We start from the raw sequence: 18860 nt of genomic DNA, 5'->3' as shown, positions 1-18860 counted from the left end.
GAGAGGTTTTAGTCAACGGGTCTGCAACATTCAGATCCGTGTGTGCTTTACAAATCTCTATGTCATCTTGTAGATGTAGCTACCACGCGCCACTTGGAACTATTCCAAATAACTTCTCTACTATACGAATCCGGTTTACTACTCAGAGTCATCCGGATTAGTGTCAAAGTTTGCATCGACGTAACCCCTTACGACGAACTCTGTTAACACCTCCATAATCGAGAAAATTCCTTAGTCCACTAGATAATAAGGATAAGTTCGAGCGTTGTCATGTGATCCCTTCCTGGATCACTATTGTTCCCCTTGACTAACTCATGGCAAGGCATACTTCAGGTGCGGTACACAGCATAGCATATTGTAGAGCCTACGTCTAAAGCATAGGGGACGACCTTCGTCCTTTCTCTTTCTTCTGCCGTGGTCAGGTCTTGAGTCTTACTCAATACTCGCACCTTGTAACACAGCCAAGAACTCCTTCTTTGCTGATCTATTTTGAACTCCTTCAAAATCTTGTCACGGTATGTATTCATTTGAAAGTACTATTAAGCGTTTTTGATCTATCCTTATAGATCTTGATGCTCAATGTTCAAGTAGCTTAATCCAGGTTTTCCATTAAAAACACTTTTCAAATAACCCTGGATGCTTTCCAGAAATTCTACATCATTTCTGATCAACAATATGTTAACAACATATACTCATCAAAAATTCTATAGTGCTCCCACTCACTTCTTTGGAATTACAAGTTTCTCTTAAACTTTGTATAAACCCAAAATCTTTGATCATCTCATCAAAGCGTACATTCCAACTCCGAGATGCTTACTCCAATCCTTAGAAGGACTGCTGGAGCTTTGCATACTTGTTAGCATATTTCAGGATTGACAAAACCTTCTGGTTGTATCACATACAACCTTTCCTCAAGAAAATCATCGAGGAAACAATGTTTTGACATCCTATCTGCAAGATTTCATAAATAATGAAGTAACTGCTAATATAATTCTAACAGACTCTTAGCATCGCTACGAGTGAGAAAGCCTCGTCGTAGTCAACTCCTTGAACTTGTCGGAAAACATCTTAACAACAAGTCGAGCTTTCTTAATGGTGACATTTACCATCATTGTCCGTCTTCCTTTTAAAATCCATCTGCACCCAACAGCCTTACGACCATCAAGTAGTTCTTCAAAGTCTACACTTTGTTTTTATACATGGATTCTCTCTCGGATTTTATGGCCTCGAGCCATTCATCGGAATCCGGTTCCACCATCGCTTCTCCACAGCTCATAGGTTCATCGTTGTCCAACAACATGACTTCCAAGACAGGATTACGTACCACTCTGAAGTAGTACGCATCCTTTTCGTCCTATGAGGTTTGGTAGTGACTTGATCTGAAGTTTCATGATCACTATCATAAGCTTCCACTTCAATTGGTGTAGGTGCCACAGGAACAACTTCCTGTGCCCTGCTACACATTAGTTGAAGTGACGGTTAAAGTCTCCACCATCCTCCCACTCAATTCTTTCGAGAGAAACTTTTCCTCGAGAAAGGACCCGTTTCTAGAATCACTTTTGCTTCCAGATCTGAAATAGGAGGTATACCCAACTGTTTTGGGTATTCTATGAAGATGCATTTATCCGCTTTGGGTTCGAGCTTATCAGCCTGAAACTTTTTCACATAAGTGTCGCAGCCCCAAACTTTATGAAACGACAGCTTAGGTTTCTCTAAACCATAGTTCATACGGTGTCGTCTCAACGGAATTGCGTGGTGCCCTATTTAAAGTGAATGCGGTTATCTCTAATGCCTAACCCATAAACGATAGTTGTAATTCGATAAGAGACATCATGGTATGCACCATATCCAATAGGGTGCAGTTATGATGTTCGAACACACCATCACAATATGGTGTTCCAGGCGGTATTAGTCATGAAACAATTTCCACAATTTCTTAATTGTGTGCCAAACTCGTAACTCAGATATTCATCTCTATGATCATATCACAGACATTTTATCCTCTTGTCACGACGATCTTCAACTTCACTCTGAAATTACTTGAACCTTTCAACAATTCAGACTTGTGTTTCATCAAGTAAATATTCTCAGCATCTACTCAAATCATCTGTGAAGTAAGAACATAACGATATCCACTGCGTGCCTGAGCACTCATTGGACTGCACACATCAAATGTATTACTTCCAACAAGATGCTCTCTTGTTCCATCTTACTGAAAACGAGGCCTTTCAGTCATCTTGCCCATGTGGTATGACTTGCATGTCTCAAGTGATTCAAAATCAAGTGAGTCCAAATGATCCATCTGTATGGACTTTCTTCATGCATATATACTAATAGACATGGTTCGCATGTCTCAATCTTTTCAAAAACGAGTGAGTCCAAAGATCCATCAACATGGAGCTTCTTCATGCGTTTTATACCAATATGACTCAAGTGGCAGTGCCACAAGTATGTGGTACTATCATTACTATCTTATATCTTTTGGCATGAACATGTGTATCACTACGATCGAGATTCAATAAACCATTCATTTTAGGTGCAAGACCATTGAAGGTATTATTCAAATAGACAGAGTAACCATTATTCTCCTTTAATGAATAACTGTATTGCGATAAACATAATCCAATCATGTCCATGCTCAATGCAAACACCAAATAATACATATTCAGGTTTAACCCCAATCTCGATGGTAGAGGGAGCATGCGATGCTTGATCACATCAACCTTGGAAACACTTCCAACACATATCGTCATCTCACCTTTAGCTAGTCTCCGTTTATTCTGCAGCTTTTATTTCGAGTTACTAACACTTAGCAACCGAACTGGTATCTAATACCCTGGTGCTACTAGGAGTACTAGTAAAGTACACATTAATATAATGTATATCCAATATACTTCTGTCGACCTTGCCAGCCTTCTCATCTACGAAGTATCTAGGGTAGTTCTGCTTCAGTGACCATTCCCCTCATTTCAGAAGCACTTAGTCTCGGGTTTGGGTTCAACCTTGGGTTTCTTCACTAGAGCAGCAACTGATTTGCCGTTTCATGAAGTATCCCTTCTTGCCCTTGCCCTTCTAGAAACTAGTGGTTTTACTAACCATCAACAATTGATGCTCCTTCTTGATTTCTACTTTCGCGGTGTCAAACATCGCGAGTTGCTCAAGGATCATCATGTCTATCCCTGATATGTTATAGTTCATCACGAAGCTCTAATAGCTTGGTGGCAGTGACTATGGAGAACCATCACTATCTCATCTGGAAGATTAACTCCCACTAGATTCAAGTGATTGTAGTACTCAGACAATCTGAGCACATGCTCAACGATTGAGCTTTTCTCCCTTAGTTTGCAGGCTTAAGAAACTTGTTAGAGGTCTCATACCTCTTGACGTGGGCATTAGTCTGAAATCCCAATTTCAGTCTTTGGAACATCTCATATGTTCTGCGACGTTTCAAAACCGTCTTTGGTGCCACAATTTTAAACCGTTAGCATCACACACTGAACTATCACGTAGTCATCAAAACGTGTATGTCAGATGTTTCGTAACATCTACAGACGACGCTCGAGGTTCAGCACACCGAGCGGTGCATTAAGGACATAAGCCTTCTGTGCAGCAATGAGGACAATCCTCAGTTTACGGACCCAGTCCGCATAATTGCTACTATCAACTTTCAACTAAATTTTCTCTAGGAACATATCTTAGTAGAACTAAAGCGTAAGCTACGACATTATTTGCAAAGACCTTTTGACTATGTTCATGATAATTAAGTTCATCTGATTATTTAATGAACTCCCACTTAGATAGACATCCCTCTAGTCATCTAAGTGATACATGATCCGAATCGACTAGGCCGTGTCCGATCTTCACGTGAGACGGACTAGTCATCATCGGTGAACATCTCCATGTTGATCGTATCTACTATACGACTCATGTTCGACCTTTCGGTCTCTTGTGTTCCAAGGCCATGTATGTACATGCTAGGCTCGTCAAGTCAACCTAAGTGTTTTGCTTGTGTTCCGAGGCCATGTCTGTACATGCTAGGCTCGTCAACACCCGTTGAATGCGAACGTTAGAATCTATCACACCCGATCATCACGTGGTGCTTCGAAACAATGAACCTTCGCAACGGTGCACAGTTAGGGGGAACACATCTCTTGAAATTTTAGTGAGGGATCATCTTATTTATGCTACCGTCGTTCTAAGCAAATAAGATGTAAACATGACAAACATCACATGCAAATCATAAAGTGACATGATATGGCCAATATCATCTTGCGCCTTTTGATCTCCATCTTCGAGGCGCGGCATGATCACCTTCGTCACCGGCATGACACCATGATCTCCATCATCATGATCTCCATCATCGTGTCTTCATGAAGTTGTCTCGCCAACTATTACTTCTACTACTATGGCTAACGGTTAGCAATAAAGTAAAGTAATTACATGGCATTTTTCATTGACACGCAGGTCATACAATAAATTAAGACAACTCCTATGGCTCCTGCCGGTTGTCATACTCATCGACATGCAAGTCGTGATTCCTATTACAAGAACATGATCAATCTCATACATCACATATATCATTCATCACATCCTTTTGGCCATATCACATCACATAGCATACCCTGCAAAAACAAGTTAGACGTCCTCTAATTGTTGTTGCATGTTTTACGTGGCTGCTATGGGTTTCTACCCAGAACGTTTCTTACCTACGCAAAAGCCACAATGGTGATATGCCAATTGATATTTACCCTTCATAAGGACCCTTTTCATCGAATCCAATCCGACTAAAGTGGGAGAGACAGACACCCGCTAGCCACCTTATGCATCAAGTGAATGTCAGTCGGTGGAACCTGTCTCACGTAAGAGTACGTGTAAGGTCGGTCCGGGCCGCTTCATCCCACAATGCCGCCGAATCAAGATAAGACTAGTAAAGGTAAGCAAATTGAAAAAATCGTCGCCCACAACTACTTTGTGTTCTACTCGTGCATAGAATCTACGCATAAACCTGGCTCATGATGCCACTGTTGGGGAACGTAGCAGAAATTTAAAATTTTCTACGTATCACCAAGATCAATCTATGGAGTCATCTAGCAACGAGAGAGAGGGGAGTGCATCTACATACCCTTGTAGATCGCGCGCGGAAGCATTCAAGAGAACGGGGTTGATGGAGTCGTACTCGTCGTGATCCAAATCACCGATGATCCTAGCGCCGAACGGACGGCACCTCCGCGTTCAACACACGTACGGAGCGGGGACGTCTCCTCCTTCTTGATCCAGCAAGGGGGGAGGAGAAGTTGATGGAGATCCAGCAGCACGACGGCGTGGTGGTGGAAGTAGCGGGATCCCGGCAGGGCTTCACCAAGCGCAAGCGGGGAGGAAGAGGTGTCACGGGAGGGAGGGAGGCGCCAGGGCTTGGGGTGCTGCTCCCATGCGCCTTCCCACTATATATAGGGGTGGAGGGGGCTGGTTTCTTGCCCTCCAAGTCCATTGGGGCGTTGGCAAAGGTGGGGGAAAGAAATCCCATCATTTCCCTTCCCCACCGATTGTTATCCTCCCTTTTTAGGGATCTTGATCTTATTCCTTCGGGATATGATCTTATTCCTTCTAAGGTGGGATCTTGGTGCGCCTCGACCAGGGGTGTGGGGCCTTGCCCCCACTACCCACGTTCATGTGGGTCCCCCCATGCAGGTGGGCCCCACTTCAGAACCTTCTAGAACCTTCCCGGTACAATACCGAAAAATCCCGAACATTTTCCGGTGGCCAAAATATGACTTCCCATATATAAATCTTTACCTCCGGACCATTCCGGAACTCCTCGTGACGTCCGGGATCTCATCCGGGACTCCGAACAACTTTCGGTTAACCGCATACTAATATCTCTACAACTCTAGCGTCACCGAACCTTAAGTGTGTAGACCCTACGGGTTCGGGAGACATGCAGACATGACCGAGACGACTCTCCGGTCAATAACCAACAGCAGGATCTGGATACCCATGTTGGCTCCCACATGTTCCACGATGATCTCATCGGATGAACCACGATGTCGAGGATTCAATCAATCCCGTATACAATTCCCTTTGTCAATCGGCACATTACTTGCCCGAGATTCGATCGTCGGTATCCCAATACCTTGTTCAATCTCGTTACCGGCAAGTCACTTTACTCGTACCGTAACGCATGATCCCGTGGCTAACTCCTTAGTCACATTGAGCTCATTATGATGATGCATTACTGAGTGGGCCCAGAGATACCTCTCCGTCATACGGAGTGACAAATCCCAGTCTCGATTCGTGCCAACCCAACAGACACTTTCGGAGATACCTGTAGTGCACCTTTATAGCCACCCAGTTATGTTGTGACGTTTGGTACACCCAAAGCATTCCTACGGTATCCGGGAGTTGCACAATCTCATGGTCTAAGGAAATGATACTTGACATTAGAAAAGCTCTAGCAAACGAACTACACGATCTTGTGCTATGCTTAGGATTGGGTCTTGTCCATCACATCATTCTCCTAATGATGTGATCCCGTTAACAATGACATCCAATGTCCATGGTTAGGAAACCATAACCATCTATTGATCAACGAGCTAGTCAACTAGAGGCTTACTAGGGACATGTTGTGGTCTATGTATTCACACATGTATTACGGTTTCCAGTTAATACAATTATAGCATGAACAATAGACAATTATCATGAACATGGAAATACAATAATAACCATTTTATTATTGCCTCTAGGGCATATTTCCAACAGCTAGATGGCTCTCTCTCTCTCACACACACACTTTGATCTTCAATACAATGTTCTCTTCGGAGTTCTTTTCGATGTAATCTTATTTTGCGGTGTATTTGTTGGGATCCGATGAATTGTTGGTTTATGATCAGATTATTCATTGGAAGTAACTGAGTTATTTCTGAACTTTATTATGTGTGATTGTTATAGCTATGTAATTCTTTCCGATCTATGAGTTTTCTTTGGCCAAGTTGATGATTAGATCTTAGGTGGAAGTGGTGCATAGTAGTAGGTTTAATCTTGCAGTGTCCTCACTCTATAACAGGAGGGGTAGCGAGGCACGTATTTGTATTGTTGCTACTATGGATAAAACGATGGGGTTTGATCATATTGATTGATCTTATTTTGTCTACATTATGTCATCATACTTAAAGCATTACTCTGTTTGTCATGAACTTAAAACGTAGAGAGGCAAGTATAGAAACACTCTGGGAGTGGAGTAATAGTAGTAGATGCAGATGGATGTCGGTCTACTTGCAACGGGCGTAATGCCTATGTACTGATCATGCCATGAATAACATCATAACAATGCACTTTTCTATCAATTGTCCAACAGTAATTTGTGTACCCACCGTTTGCTATGTTCTTAAGAGAGATGCCTCTAGTGAAAGCTATGGCCCCCGGGTCCATTCACCATTATTACTAAAATCCTAAAAAGCTTGCTGCAATTTATTTCTTTTGCAATTTATATATCTACCACTAGCAGTTTTAATCCTTACAATTAACGAGTACAAGGGGATTAACAACCCCCTTCTCACGTTGTGTGCAAGTATTTTGTTTGTGTGCGTGCAGGTACTGTCGATCTTTGTCTGTGTGATTCTCCTATTGGTTCGATAACCTTGGTTCTCTACTGAGGGGAATACTCTTTGCTACTATATTGCTTCACCCTTCCTCTTTGGGGAAAATCCCAACGCCTATCACAAGTAGCACGCCGCCTCAGAAATTTCACCGGGGGGCTTGATGCCTGAGCCGGCGGGGTAATATTCGGCTCCAGGCTTGAGGCCGGGTCCGAAGACTAGATCTCTTCACGGGCCCGCTCCGAGATCGAATCTGGTCCATGGGCGGCGACGTCCGAAGCATCCTCGATCTGGTCGCCCGAGAAGACAAGCTCATCGTGGGAGTCCGCAGCATATTCTAGATTGCCAAACCGGGAGGCTTGGCTGGGGTAAGGCTCTCCACCTGGCCGAGACAGCTAGAGGGATCGGCGTGCAGTACGATGCCGCCGAAAGCGAAAAGATGGCCGGGGACGAAGATATCACCGCAGTCGATGCTGTCATCGATCCGAAGACCTGCCATCGAGCTCTCGTGATCACCTGGCGGGACCTGCACTGGCCACCAATGTCGGTGCTAAAACCGGCAGATCTCGGGTAGGGGGTCCCAAGCTTGATGATCAGAGCTAGATGGTAACAAGGAGAGTAGGGACACAATGTTTTCCCCAGGATTCAGGCTCTCTTGATGAGGTAAAACCCTACGTCCTACTTCTTATGTATTGATTGTGATGCGGTACAAAGTACAGATTGATCTACCTTGAGATCTTATGAGTATTGTCTAAGCTCTAAACCTTGCTAAGGTGAATGTGTCCGTCTCTACGGACTAAATCCCACGGCTTATATAGACGCCGGGGGCACCTAGGGTTTACACATGGCCAGTTGCAATGTAGGGATAAACATGACAACTATTCAAATACACTTGAAGTGTACGCCAAGCCTCCATGAGATCCTTGTCTTGATTACGCCGAGGACCAGGGCCAATGTGGCCCGTCCATCAGTCTTAGGTGGGTCCTTGGCCCGGCACATGGTAGGCGGAGCGACGTGGCAAACACCCCCTAATCTAGGACACCAACAACATGGCCTTCGCCATGGATGTCTAGAAAGTTCACTCTTCCATGGTTTGCTTCAGTTTAGCGTGGAACGATTTGTTTAATACTATGTTTAGTTATGTCTCACTACGTTAAACTGGATGCTATGTATGTCCTTGTGAGCATGCTGCTAAACCCACCACTCCGAAAGGAGGTTATCGGACAACATGCGTTGCATCTTACCAAACAACATGACTTGCGTTTCTGTCTAAACAATCCCGCAAGTCAAGCATGACTTGCGTTTCTTTGCAGCTAGGCTATGGGGTATGCATGCAACCAAACGATGTGCGGATGTTAGCTTTTTGCATGTATTTATTCAATCAGGTCCAATTGAGACAAATATGCAAAAATGACAAAAAACGATGCAGGCAAACAAACATGCCCGAGAAGTTACGGGTCTGAAAAGGTCCTGTTCCCTATTGAGATTATCACGACACATCAAAAGATACCACACATCAAGTCACCAAGGTGATGTAGCGGCACAGGAAACGGGATCCGCCCCTAGTCGCATGGATCAACGCAGATCAACGAAAACCTGCCGCAACACTGCAGAACGAGATGAGGTATGAGGCAGGACGAACAGGGACGAGAGCGACGTATAACAGACCAGGCCGTCATCCCACCTGCCCACCCGGGGTTTGAAGAATTCTTCTCAGCGTCGAACAAAACGAATCTTGTTGCCTCGGCGCAGCGCTCCATACTCCGTGAAAGTGAACAAAACTGGCCCTTATCTAAAACTTCAACACAAAATGACCCCAATCTGAAAATATTTCACGAAATGGTCCTCTTTTGCATGACGCCCGCGGTTAGGGCGCCATGATAGCGACATGTAGCATGACGCCCCAGCCTAGGGTGCCATGCCAAATAACATGACGCCCTAGCCCGGGGCGTCATGCTATCTAGCATGGCGCCCTAGCCCCGGGCGTCATGCAAGGGGCCATTTTGTGAAATATTTTCAGATTGGGGCCATTTTGTGTTGAAGTTTCACATAAAGGCCATTTTTGTCCATTTTCACCCCTACTCCCAACCCCGCCCGGATCAGGCTGCCAGAGTCACCAATCCACCAGGTGCAATCAGCATCCGACCTCACGTCTCTCCCTCACTGTGACCCGGGAGAAAGCAGCGGTCCATTTCCATGGATCATAATCATATAGGCCCAGTTGTCTCCGAGGCGAGCAGTCAAAACTCAAAAGTGCTCCTCCATGTATCACTATACAGAATAAATAAGCACAATCATTGTGCTGTGAGTGGATCATGACCATCCACTTGTTCCCGGGCAGAAAGCTCCTGTGTGTTTACCTCGGGGAGTGCCGACCGCTCATGGCAAAGAGTGGCGGATGCACTCAAGCTGAAGTCATTTCGAAGCCGCTGATGCAGGCTAAGCTTTAGGGTTAGATAGAGAATGCCAGGCGCCGTCTATGCCTGAGCCTCAAGAGACAAAAAGAGAGAACGTGCATGAGATAAGATCAATGATGACCTCAAATCAAAAAAAGCAACAACTACGTTTGAACAAATAATATCTAGGCCGTAGCACTTTTAACTGAGAGTGCTATAATCTCAATCAAACTAAACAACTGGAAAGGGTTCATATTAAATGGGGTTAATCCACGCGACCTTCATTATTGACGCTGAACAAAGTCTAGCAGCAAAAAAGAAACGGCAATTTCACCGTTCGACCGTAGCAGACTTCTTTTCCACATACATTTCTGCACTAAAAATGGCAAGGAAATATACAAACATGAACAGTGGATCCCTAGATGGCAGGTGAGCAAATCAGAAAACGGTCAATCATACTATGAGGTTTTTCAAACTGTACTACGTCATATATATGTACTGCAACATTGGTACCCAAAAAAGGCCCATATCTGATCAGGAAAGAACTAGATAAGAAACTGAAGTTTCCCGTAACGGGACAGTATACATGAAAGATGCACCTTACGGGATAACAAAAAGCCAACGAGCTGACCACCGCGACAAGGAAACTGGTACGTAAGCAAACTAGGAAAATAGATAGGCATGCAAACTAGCATATCCTGATCCACTTTAAACTCCTGGAAACTTTGCCTTTTCCCCTGAATTATTGCCACTTGCAGACCCCTGCTCCTTTTTATACCAAACCAGAGGACTACCATCATAACACAAACCTTGAGCAATCCTCTATTGTGCCACTCCCAACAAAGGAAAAATGAAGAGGGGACCTGAAGCAGAAGAACAGATATTAGGTAAGCAAGGTGATGAAGCTGGCCGCGCCGATGACAATACCTCAACGCCATGGCTAAAGCTGGGCCTTGATGCACTGAGAAGCGAAGCGGCTAAGCCTCCAGAGGCCAAACCTGTGGCCACCCCTCAACGGACGTTCTCCTGCAACTACTGCCTGAGGAAGTTCTTCAGCTCGCAGGCCCTTGGCGGGCACCAGAATGCACACAAGAAGGAAAGGTGTGCAGCCAGGAGATCACGAAGCTTTCAGCAACTGATGATACGCTTTCCTCCAACTGCTTCCTTCGTCCAACCTATGAGGGCCAGCCCCCACTCCACAATTCTGACTGCACAAGGTGAAAGGGCCGCTGTTGTTGTTGCAAGATTTCATGACGGCCAAATGAGAAACAGGATGCCTTTTGCAGTAGAGGAAGCTGCCTATTTCGTGTGGCCTGGGAGCTTCAAAGCAAGTCTTCAGGAGCCCATGAAGCAACCAGAGGAAAATATTGATTTGAGCCTGCATTTGTGATTTCTAATCCATAATTCCATGTATAAACATTTCCTGTGAAGTCAATATTTTGCATCATCTTTTGAGGTGAGGGAATAAGATTCCAAACTTGTACCTACAGTTGCAGGTGATTTCTCGGACAAGTTTCAAAACTAGAAAACAATAATCTATGTGTGATACCTGGTAAATAGTAACAAGTTTAAACTTGAGTAATCTTCAATCTAGTTACTAACAAGTAGGAACCATACATACAATCCACCGATCAGTATTAAGCTATAAATGAGATAAGAAACAAACTTTAGTCAGCGCTGTCATGGTGATTAGCGCTGCTCTAAGGACTCCAATTCAAATTTATGTGCTTCACTTGATCACCAAACGTTATTTCAAAAGATAAACTACATGCAACACATTTGCTGCTTTATCAAAGACTTAAACATTTCTATGCATTGGAAGTTTGTTGGCAACCATGAATGCTCTGGACTTTGGAGCTTATCAAACAACACCAGTTGTATTGAACTATTATCATATAAAGGCTAACTGCTGCAACCTTATAGATTGCATTTGCATATCTCAAGTCGTACATGTGAATACGTGTATTCTTGTCGAAGACAGGATGTTAATTGGCTCATCAGTGTGCATGAATACAAGAAAAATAATGTGAAAGAATCAGAGAAAACAATAATAAATATATTGTCATATCAATGGATGCATATGTGGAAAGAACAAAATTTCATTATTTTAATGCTGAAGGCAAGTGCATGGCATAGGAATCTTCTTGTGGAAGCATAAAAACAAGCAAGGGGATAGAGAAAAGGTGAGAATGTGAGATGCCAAAAGAAATACTTTAGAAATGGAAACACGGGATGACCACAACTGTTGGCTACAATGTACACTACAAACTTCCATGAGAACGCTTCCCAACGCTTACACTGTATATGCAGAAATTGTTGGCTCACAAAATCATTGGAAACTAATGTCTCCGAAATACATCACATGTCCTTCTGGAAAGCCACCTCGGTAAACTATTTTGATGTTGTATAATTTTCAGAAGACTCTCTCATTAATGATATACTTCAAAGCTAGAAGACCGCAGTGTTGTTGTCTTCAATGTTTAGAATTCAGTAGTCATACATTATAGATAAACCACAACATTCTTCTTAGCTTAATAATATTTATCTGTATTAGTTATGCTGGTTTTTGAAGGTGTAGTATTCACCAAAAAACTTCAACATATTAAGCTAAGGGCATCATATTCTCACCAAATAAACCAAAGGTACTCAGATACAGTGAAACGTGCGGTCCAGGAACTAGCCAATCAGGTATATTAGCATCCATAACTCAGATATTATTATCATGATGCTCATTTGCAAAATTAACTATGCTTTACTGTGGTATACTGGAATATACTCCCTCTGTAAAGAAATATAAGACTTTTTAGATCACTAAAGTAGTGATCTAATATAAGAGAGAGTATCAATTACTGTAGTATGCAAGAACCCTCAAGTTCAAATATCAGGAACTCTGTAACCATATGGTCATTGTGTATCATATCATGATTCCTGCTACCAAAGCATCACTACACAAAAGCATCATAGGAAAAGAGGATATCTTGTGAAAATATTGTAATGTGTTGAAGGACTGCAAAAGGCTAACTCGATAAAGAAAAACTATTCATCTCAATTCATTGATCGGTTCACATAACTCAATGATTTCACGGTCTCATTCTTGTAATTTGATACAATGAAAAAGAAGGATGATGGTTTGTCGAAAAGAGAAACAAGGTGATAATATTCTAACCCTGCAGATTTCACCACAGTTTCTTGGACACCCTTTTCCTATCTCTATATACATAATCCATGTGGCATAACATTGCAGCGAAAGGGTTCCCAAGCCTATATAGCACTCAGGAAGACCTTACCAAGATGATCAGAACACTTCATTAAGCTGAATTCAGTCTTTTAGAACGGCACAGGTGAGACAACCCCCAAAAAGACAGTTGTTCATAAATGTATTGTGCATTACTGAAATATTCAAGCAGTCAGAGGTTAGCAAGCATGTGAGCGAGCTCCTCATCAGTCACCTCCATCTCCTGGTGTTTGCCGACAGCTTCTGCGAGCCGCGCTGCCAACTGATGCTTACACTGGAAAAAACAAAAACAATAACCTGAAATCAAAACAAGATTTCCCAGTAACCAAGAGCTACAGATTCAGCTGTAAGCCTGTAACAGTCCAATGCCTATTTTGGATTCCAAACACATCCATTTCTCTAATCGAGAATTTCACGAGACTCGGTGAATAATGTGGCCAGACGAAGTAACAGAGACGGCACTTACGCAGAGCTGCTCACCGCGGCCGACGATGTCATAGAAGAAGGAGTAGCAGGTGCAGAGGTGCTCCGGGAAGCAGATGTACTCCTCCTTCCTCTTGGACTCCCCCATCACCTGCAGCGCCAAACCAAAGCAAGCCGTCGTCAACCGGCCGATCGCCTGCTGGCTCGGCCACAACACGAGCAGCCGTGGGGACAGAAAGGTAAGGCGCGGGAGCCGACCAGGAAGAGCGAGCGGCCGCTGGGCGCGCCGGTGACGCGGCGGACGCCGCCCTCGTCGAGGATCTTGCAGGCGCGCAGCATGTTCTTGCCGAACAGGTGGTCGAGGCTGCACGCACGCCAGAACCGGTCAGGGGCTCGAGACGGCGAGGCGTGCATGAATAACAACCGAGCGAGACGGTGGCGCCGCGGCGGTGCCGGGCCTGTTTGGATTCACTTACATGGACAGGTGCTCGTCGTTGGCGTGTCCCGCGGCCTTGATCTGCGCCCACACGGCGTCGGCCACGGCGAGGGCGACGCCGGCAGCGACGGACATTCGGGCGGCGGCGGCGGCGTCGGTTGCGGTGGATCACTGGACTGGTGGGTCGCGCGCGCAAGCCGTTTGATGTTTTGCCGCAGCGGAGGCGTAGACCGGAGAGTGCGACCCGTCGAGGCGAGGCTACAGGGTAGGGTGACAAGTGGGCCCGTGGCCCGACATGCCTTTTCTTCAGAAGCAGAAGCAAAAACAAAATACAATCGAATTGCTCACTGTAAACTGCACTTAGTTCATCTAAGAAGAAGGAAAATGTGAAATGTGTATGCACAGCTCGGCAAAACGCCGATCAATTTCTCATTACAAAACACTGGAGCCAACAAAAAGCAAAATGAGCTACATTTGTATACGCATCTTGGGCCTCTGATCTAGTAGCAGAGCGCCGCCACATTCGGCAGCCACGATCCAAGCAGCAGGGGCGATGCGAGAGCGCCAAGAATCGGGTGGCGGTGTTGTAGTCACGTCAGCGGTTGTGGAGCGGGTCGGAGGAGTTGGGCACCCGGCGCTCGCTGCCCCTGACGAGGCCGTCCGTCGCCGGGACCCGCGGCCACCACTTCCTCGCCCGCACGTCGAACGCCGCGTCGGGCGGACGCGCCTCGCTCGTGCCGGCGGCGTGGTCGTCCCCTCCGGCCGACGCCGTCGCCGCCAGGAGGAGGAAGGCGACGAGGAAGAAAAGAAACCTCTGGCTGGCCGGCATCTCATGCATTCATGGGGGCAAGAGGACCAGACAGAGTGGATGGATCAGAGGGCTGTGGTACCCTGCCGCTCTGTGACTGTGCACGAGAGAAGCTGAGTCTCCTGAGGCAGTGTACTACAGCTCTGCTCTGCTCGGCTGCCAATGTAACAGCGCGCGCGGCCGAGAGAAAACTTCAGCGCATTGGCGAAGTGGCGTAGAACACGTTTTGACGGACGGGGAGAAGAGCGAGCCGTGCAGCAGTCAAGGTTGGAAAGCCCTTTATACCGCCGTGCCCTAAGCGAGGCAGGGGCTACGAGGACACAATCATTTGGCCATGTATACCGCATGACTGAAAGGGTAGGAATGCTTGCCACACGCAACGCAGAGAATCTTGGCAACAGCGGACAGCAGGCGCAGCAGACATCAGCAGAAGGCCTGTTCCGGCTCTTGTCTCTGACCCATTCGTTGCTAGCACTACTCTATTTCGAAGTGAAATTGCAACTGCTTCAAAGTGCCAAAAGAATAAAATGTGGTTCAAACTTCAAGCCGTTTCCATGTCAAAATAGTCAAATATCATCTCCATCTCCATGTCTTATGTTATGGAGATAGAATACGTTAATCTTGTGAGATTAAGGCATGGGAGTCCCGGACAAGGCACAGGTGTCCATGACGCTTTTAGGTGAGGGAAGAATCGGAGGTTAGCGGCAGATTAGGTGAACGGCCCGGGAAACAGGGGACACGGCTTTCCATGCGCGAGGGAAAGGCCTTGAGCTCGCTCGCTCTACAGCCTATGCATGCCCAGCACCTTTCTTTTCTCTCCTTTTGCCGAACCAGAAGCCAGCGGCCATGCAGCAGCAGCAGAGAGGGAGAGGGGGAGCGAGAGCGTGCGTCGCGGCGCCATGGCCGTGCCTCTCGGGCGCTGGGTCGCGTGTCCTCAGCTTTCCGCTCGGACGGACAAGGCCGGGGCTGCTTTTGGGGCTCCAACTGCTACAAAGCGCCGCCTGTCGTGCGTGTCTCTCCCGTGCGGGAGAAGCGACGACGGGGGCAGAGAGGAATCTGCTCTGGGCGCTGTCAGCCCCCGACACTGAATCCTAATCCCAAGTTTGAGTGCAACAGCGATAACGTCACGGCATCTTAGAATCTCCCCCCTCTCTCTATCGCGTTCGGTTTCAGGACCAGCCGACCGGTGTTCAAAAAAAAAAGAGTTAGTTACACTGGGATACATAAACTTGCGCAGCAGTAACGGATTCATACACAAACAAAAGGGGTCTGACCCGTGTTCAAAGAAAAGGACGCCGATAACGCCCACATGTGTGGGCGTTAAGGGGTCTGCCCACACGTTTTGTGTGGTGTCTAAAAGAACCAGCCCACACGCCTACGTGTGGGCAAAACAAGTAATGCCCACACGCCTTTTTTTTGCCTCGTGGTCCCTCCCCCACGTGTACGTGTGGGCAAAATAGATAACGCCCACACGCTCGTACGTCAGCCTCCTACCTCATGGTCCCGCACGTCCCGCGTGGCAGTCACCACGCGTCCCCACAGTTGCCATGGTTCGGACCCTCTTCCATGTTCGTTTAACTGCAGTTGGCATGTCGGACAACTACAGTTGTCATGGTTGCCCAACTGCAGTTGCCATCTCAAGTCAAGTGCCAGATGCCATTTTTGGACAACTGTAGCTGTTGCCATGTGTGGTCTGGTCTACTACAGTTGCCATGATTTGAAAACTTTAGGAGTTGTCACCTACTAACACTAGGCAGTTGCCATATAGCACTACAAAAAGACATGGCAAAATAACATGTTTGGGTAAAGAGAGAGAGTTGTCATCTGCTTACAAGCACACTAGGGGCAGTTACCATCTACCCTGCAAAACACATGGCAACTGACAACTTTGGGTGTGGGAGAGGAGACGGGCGTGTGGGCGCGGTGGTATCTTTAGGAGTTGCCATCTACTAAACACTAGGCAATTGCCATGTAGCACTACAAAAAGACATGGCAAAATAACATGTTCGGGTAAAGAGAGAGTTGCCATCCGCTTACAAGCATACTAGGGCAGTCCCCATGTACCCTGCAAAAACACATGGCAACTGGTAGCTTTGGGTGTGGGAGAGGAGACGGGCGTGTGGGCGAACTGATAAACGCCCACACACCAGCCCCTCTGCGTGCGTTGAAAACTGGCGTGTGCGCGAACTGCTAAACGCCCACACACCAGCACCTCCGCGTGTGGAAACGGACGTGTGGGCGACCGGATGAATGCCCACACACCAGCCCAATCCTACGTGGCATAAAAAATCTGGCAAAACATGCCAAGATATATGCAAACTCAAACCGACGTTGATCCATGCGTGTGGGCGAGATGCAAACGCCCACACGTGTGGGCGTTAGTATTTCCGAAAAAAAGAGGTAATAGCACCAGGAGTCCTGGAACTTGTCCAGGATGTGATGACCTAGTCCAAAACTTGAAAAAGCAAACTATTTCATCCCATCACTTGCACCCAATGTGCAGATTTGGTCCTCAGTCAATCAGATGACGACAAGTGGAGCCAAGTCAGCAGAGCGGGTCAGCGCAACACTTTTTGCAATTACCCCCTAGCCTTAGCACTAATCAACCCGCACTACACCACCTGAGTTTAACTGCGTGGGTATATTCCTGGAATATCTGCTCAGCCCACTCCACTCACTCACCTCTCTGCTTCCTCGCGAGGATCCCCTGCTCCGGCTCGCCGCCGCCGTCCAGCTCTGCCGCCATGGTGTCTTGGAGTGAAGGATCCAGCTCGTCGTCCGACGGCTACTCTATCACAAGTGAGATTAGCTCCAGTACATACACACATACTCACTGGCATTTAGGGTTAGGGCAAAATGGGAAATTTTGCTGACAAGAATATGTTCTAGGCTCCTGCTACTGCCACCATTTTCTGCTCTGAATGGAGAGGCCTTGCTCTAGATCTTGTAGCTAGATGTGAACACCATTGTGCCTGTGAGAAGTTTATGTCCTTTGAAGCAGTTGACAGTGGAAGGAGGTATCTTGCTTGTGCACAAAAGGTGAGTAGATCTACAGTTCAATCCAAACTTGGAATTTGTCATCTTACTGATATGTATAAACTTAGAGTGTGACATCTAACTATGGATGTTATTTGTTCTTATCTGTTTTCTACAGAACTTGTCTTTTATGCTAAGAATTGATATTATGTTGTTCTGCCATAGTGTTGTAACTATATTGAATGATTGACAGTGCAATTATTTTAGTTTCCAAGTTATGTTGTAAGAGTAGATCAATAATGTTGCAAGCTTTTTACTGTCAATCTGAATTTTACAATGTAAGAGTAGATCATTTCACTGAAATTTCATTAGTTATCTGAATTTTACCATGTACCTGAAATTGTTTCTTTCTTAATTGGTAGGACATCCCTAAATGCAACTATGTTGAGTGGATTGACCCTGAATGGCCTGCCACTCTGAAGATGAGTCTGGCTAGGATTTGGGGCATGTATGAAGGTGAGCAGAAGCTAAGGCTCAGGGAGAATGTAGTTAATGCTGAAGAAAATGTTAGGGTTGTGAGAGAGAAGGAAAAGATGGAAAAAGATCTGAGGTTTTTTAAACTATATTTTGCTAAGATGGTGGCTGACAAGGAGCAGGCAATTACTGAATTGGGCAACACAAGGCTAGCTCTTTCTGACCTAAAGGAAGAGCTTGAGAAGAAGAGAATGTTTGATAAATCTTCCACTAGCATTCATCAGGTGATGAGGGCTAAGGCAGAGAAAGACATGGATGAGATGAAGCAAGAGAGGGACAAAATGAAGCAAGAGATGGACAAAATGAAGCAAGAGATGGACAAAGTGGTGTCATAAAGGGATGAGCTGAAGAAGGAGAAGAAGAAACTAGAGTACATGATTGGTGATTTATTCAGGCACAAGCAGGAGACCAAGAGTGAGATAAGGAGGGTGGAGGAGATCTTAGATGAATTTGAGTAATT

At 45.8% G+C, this 18860-nt stretch overlaps 2 protein-coding genes across 2 annotated transcripts; one reads left to right on the top strand and one right to left on the bottom strand.

The window, feature by feature from the left end:
* Positions 1–10707: 10707 nt before the first annotated feature.
* Positions 10708–11642, top strand: LOC109731473 (zinc finger protein 7). The gene has a single exon (XM_020290625.4). The coding sequence runs from the start codon at positions 10839–10841 to the stop codon at positions 11376–11378; it is 540 nt and encodes a 179-aa protein (XP_020146214.1). The 5' UTR covers positions 10708–10838; the 3' UTR covers positions 11379–11642.
* A 1372-nt stretch (positions 11643–13014) lies between these two features.
* Positions 13015–14456, bottom strand: LOC109731474 (uncharacterized). Its single transcript, XM_020290626.4, has 4 exons — positions 14123–14456; positions 13905–14010; positions 13690–13797; positions 13015–13497 (listed from the first exon to the last, which is right to left on the bottom strand). Exons 1-4 carry the CDS (start codon positions 14215–14217, stop codon positions 13396–13398), a joined length of 411 nt encoding a protein of 136 aa, XP_020146215.1. The 5' UTR covers positions 14218–14456; the 3' UTR covers positions 13015–13395.
* Between the last annotated feature and the right edge of the window lie 4404 nt (positions 14457–18860).

Source organism: Aegilops tauschii, chromosome 2, assembly GCF_002575655.3.
Source record: "Aegilops tauschii subsp. strangulata cultivar AL8/78 chromosome 2, Aet v6.0, whole genome shotgun sequence".
Lineage (NCBI taxonomy): Eukaryota > Viridiplantae > Streptophyta > Magnoliopsida > Poales > Poaceae > Aegilops > Aegilops tauschii.
This window is presented reverse-complemented; position numbering and strand designations above follow the sequence as displayed.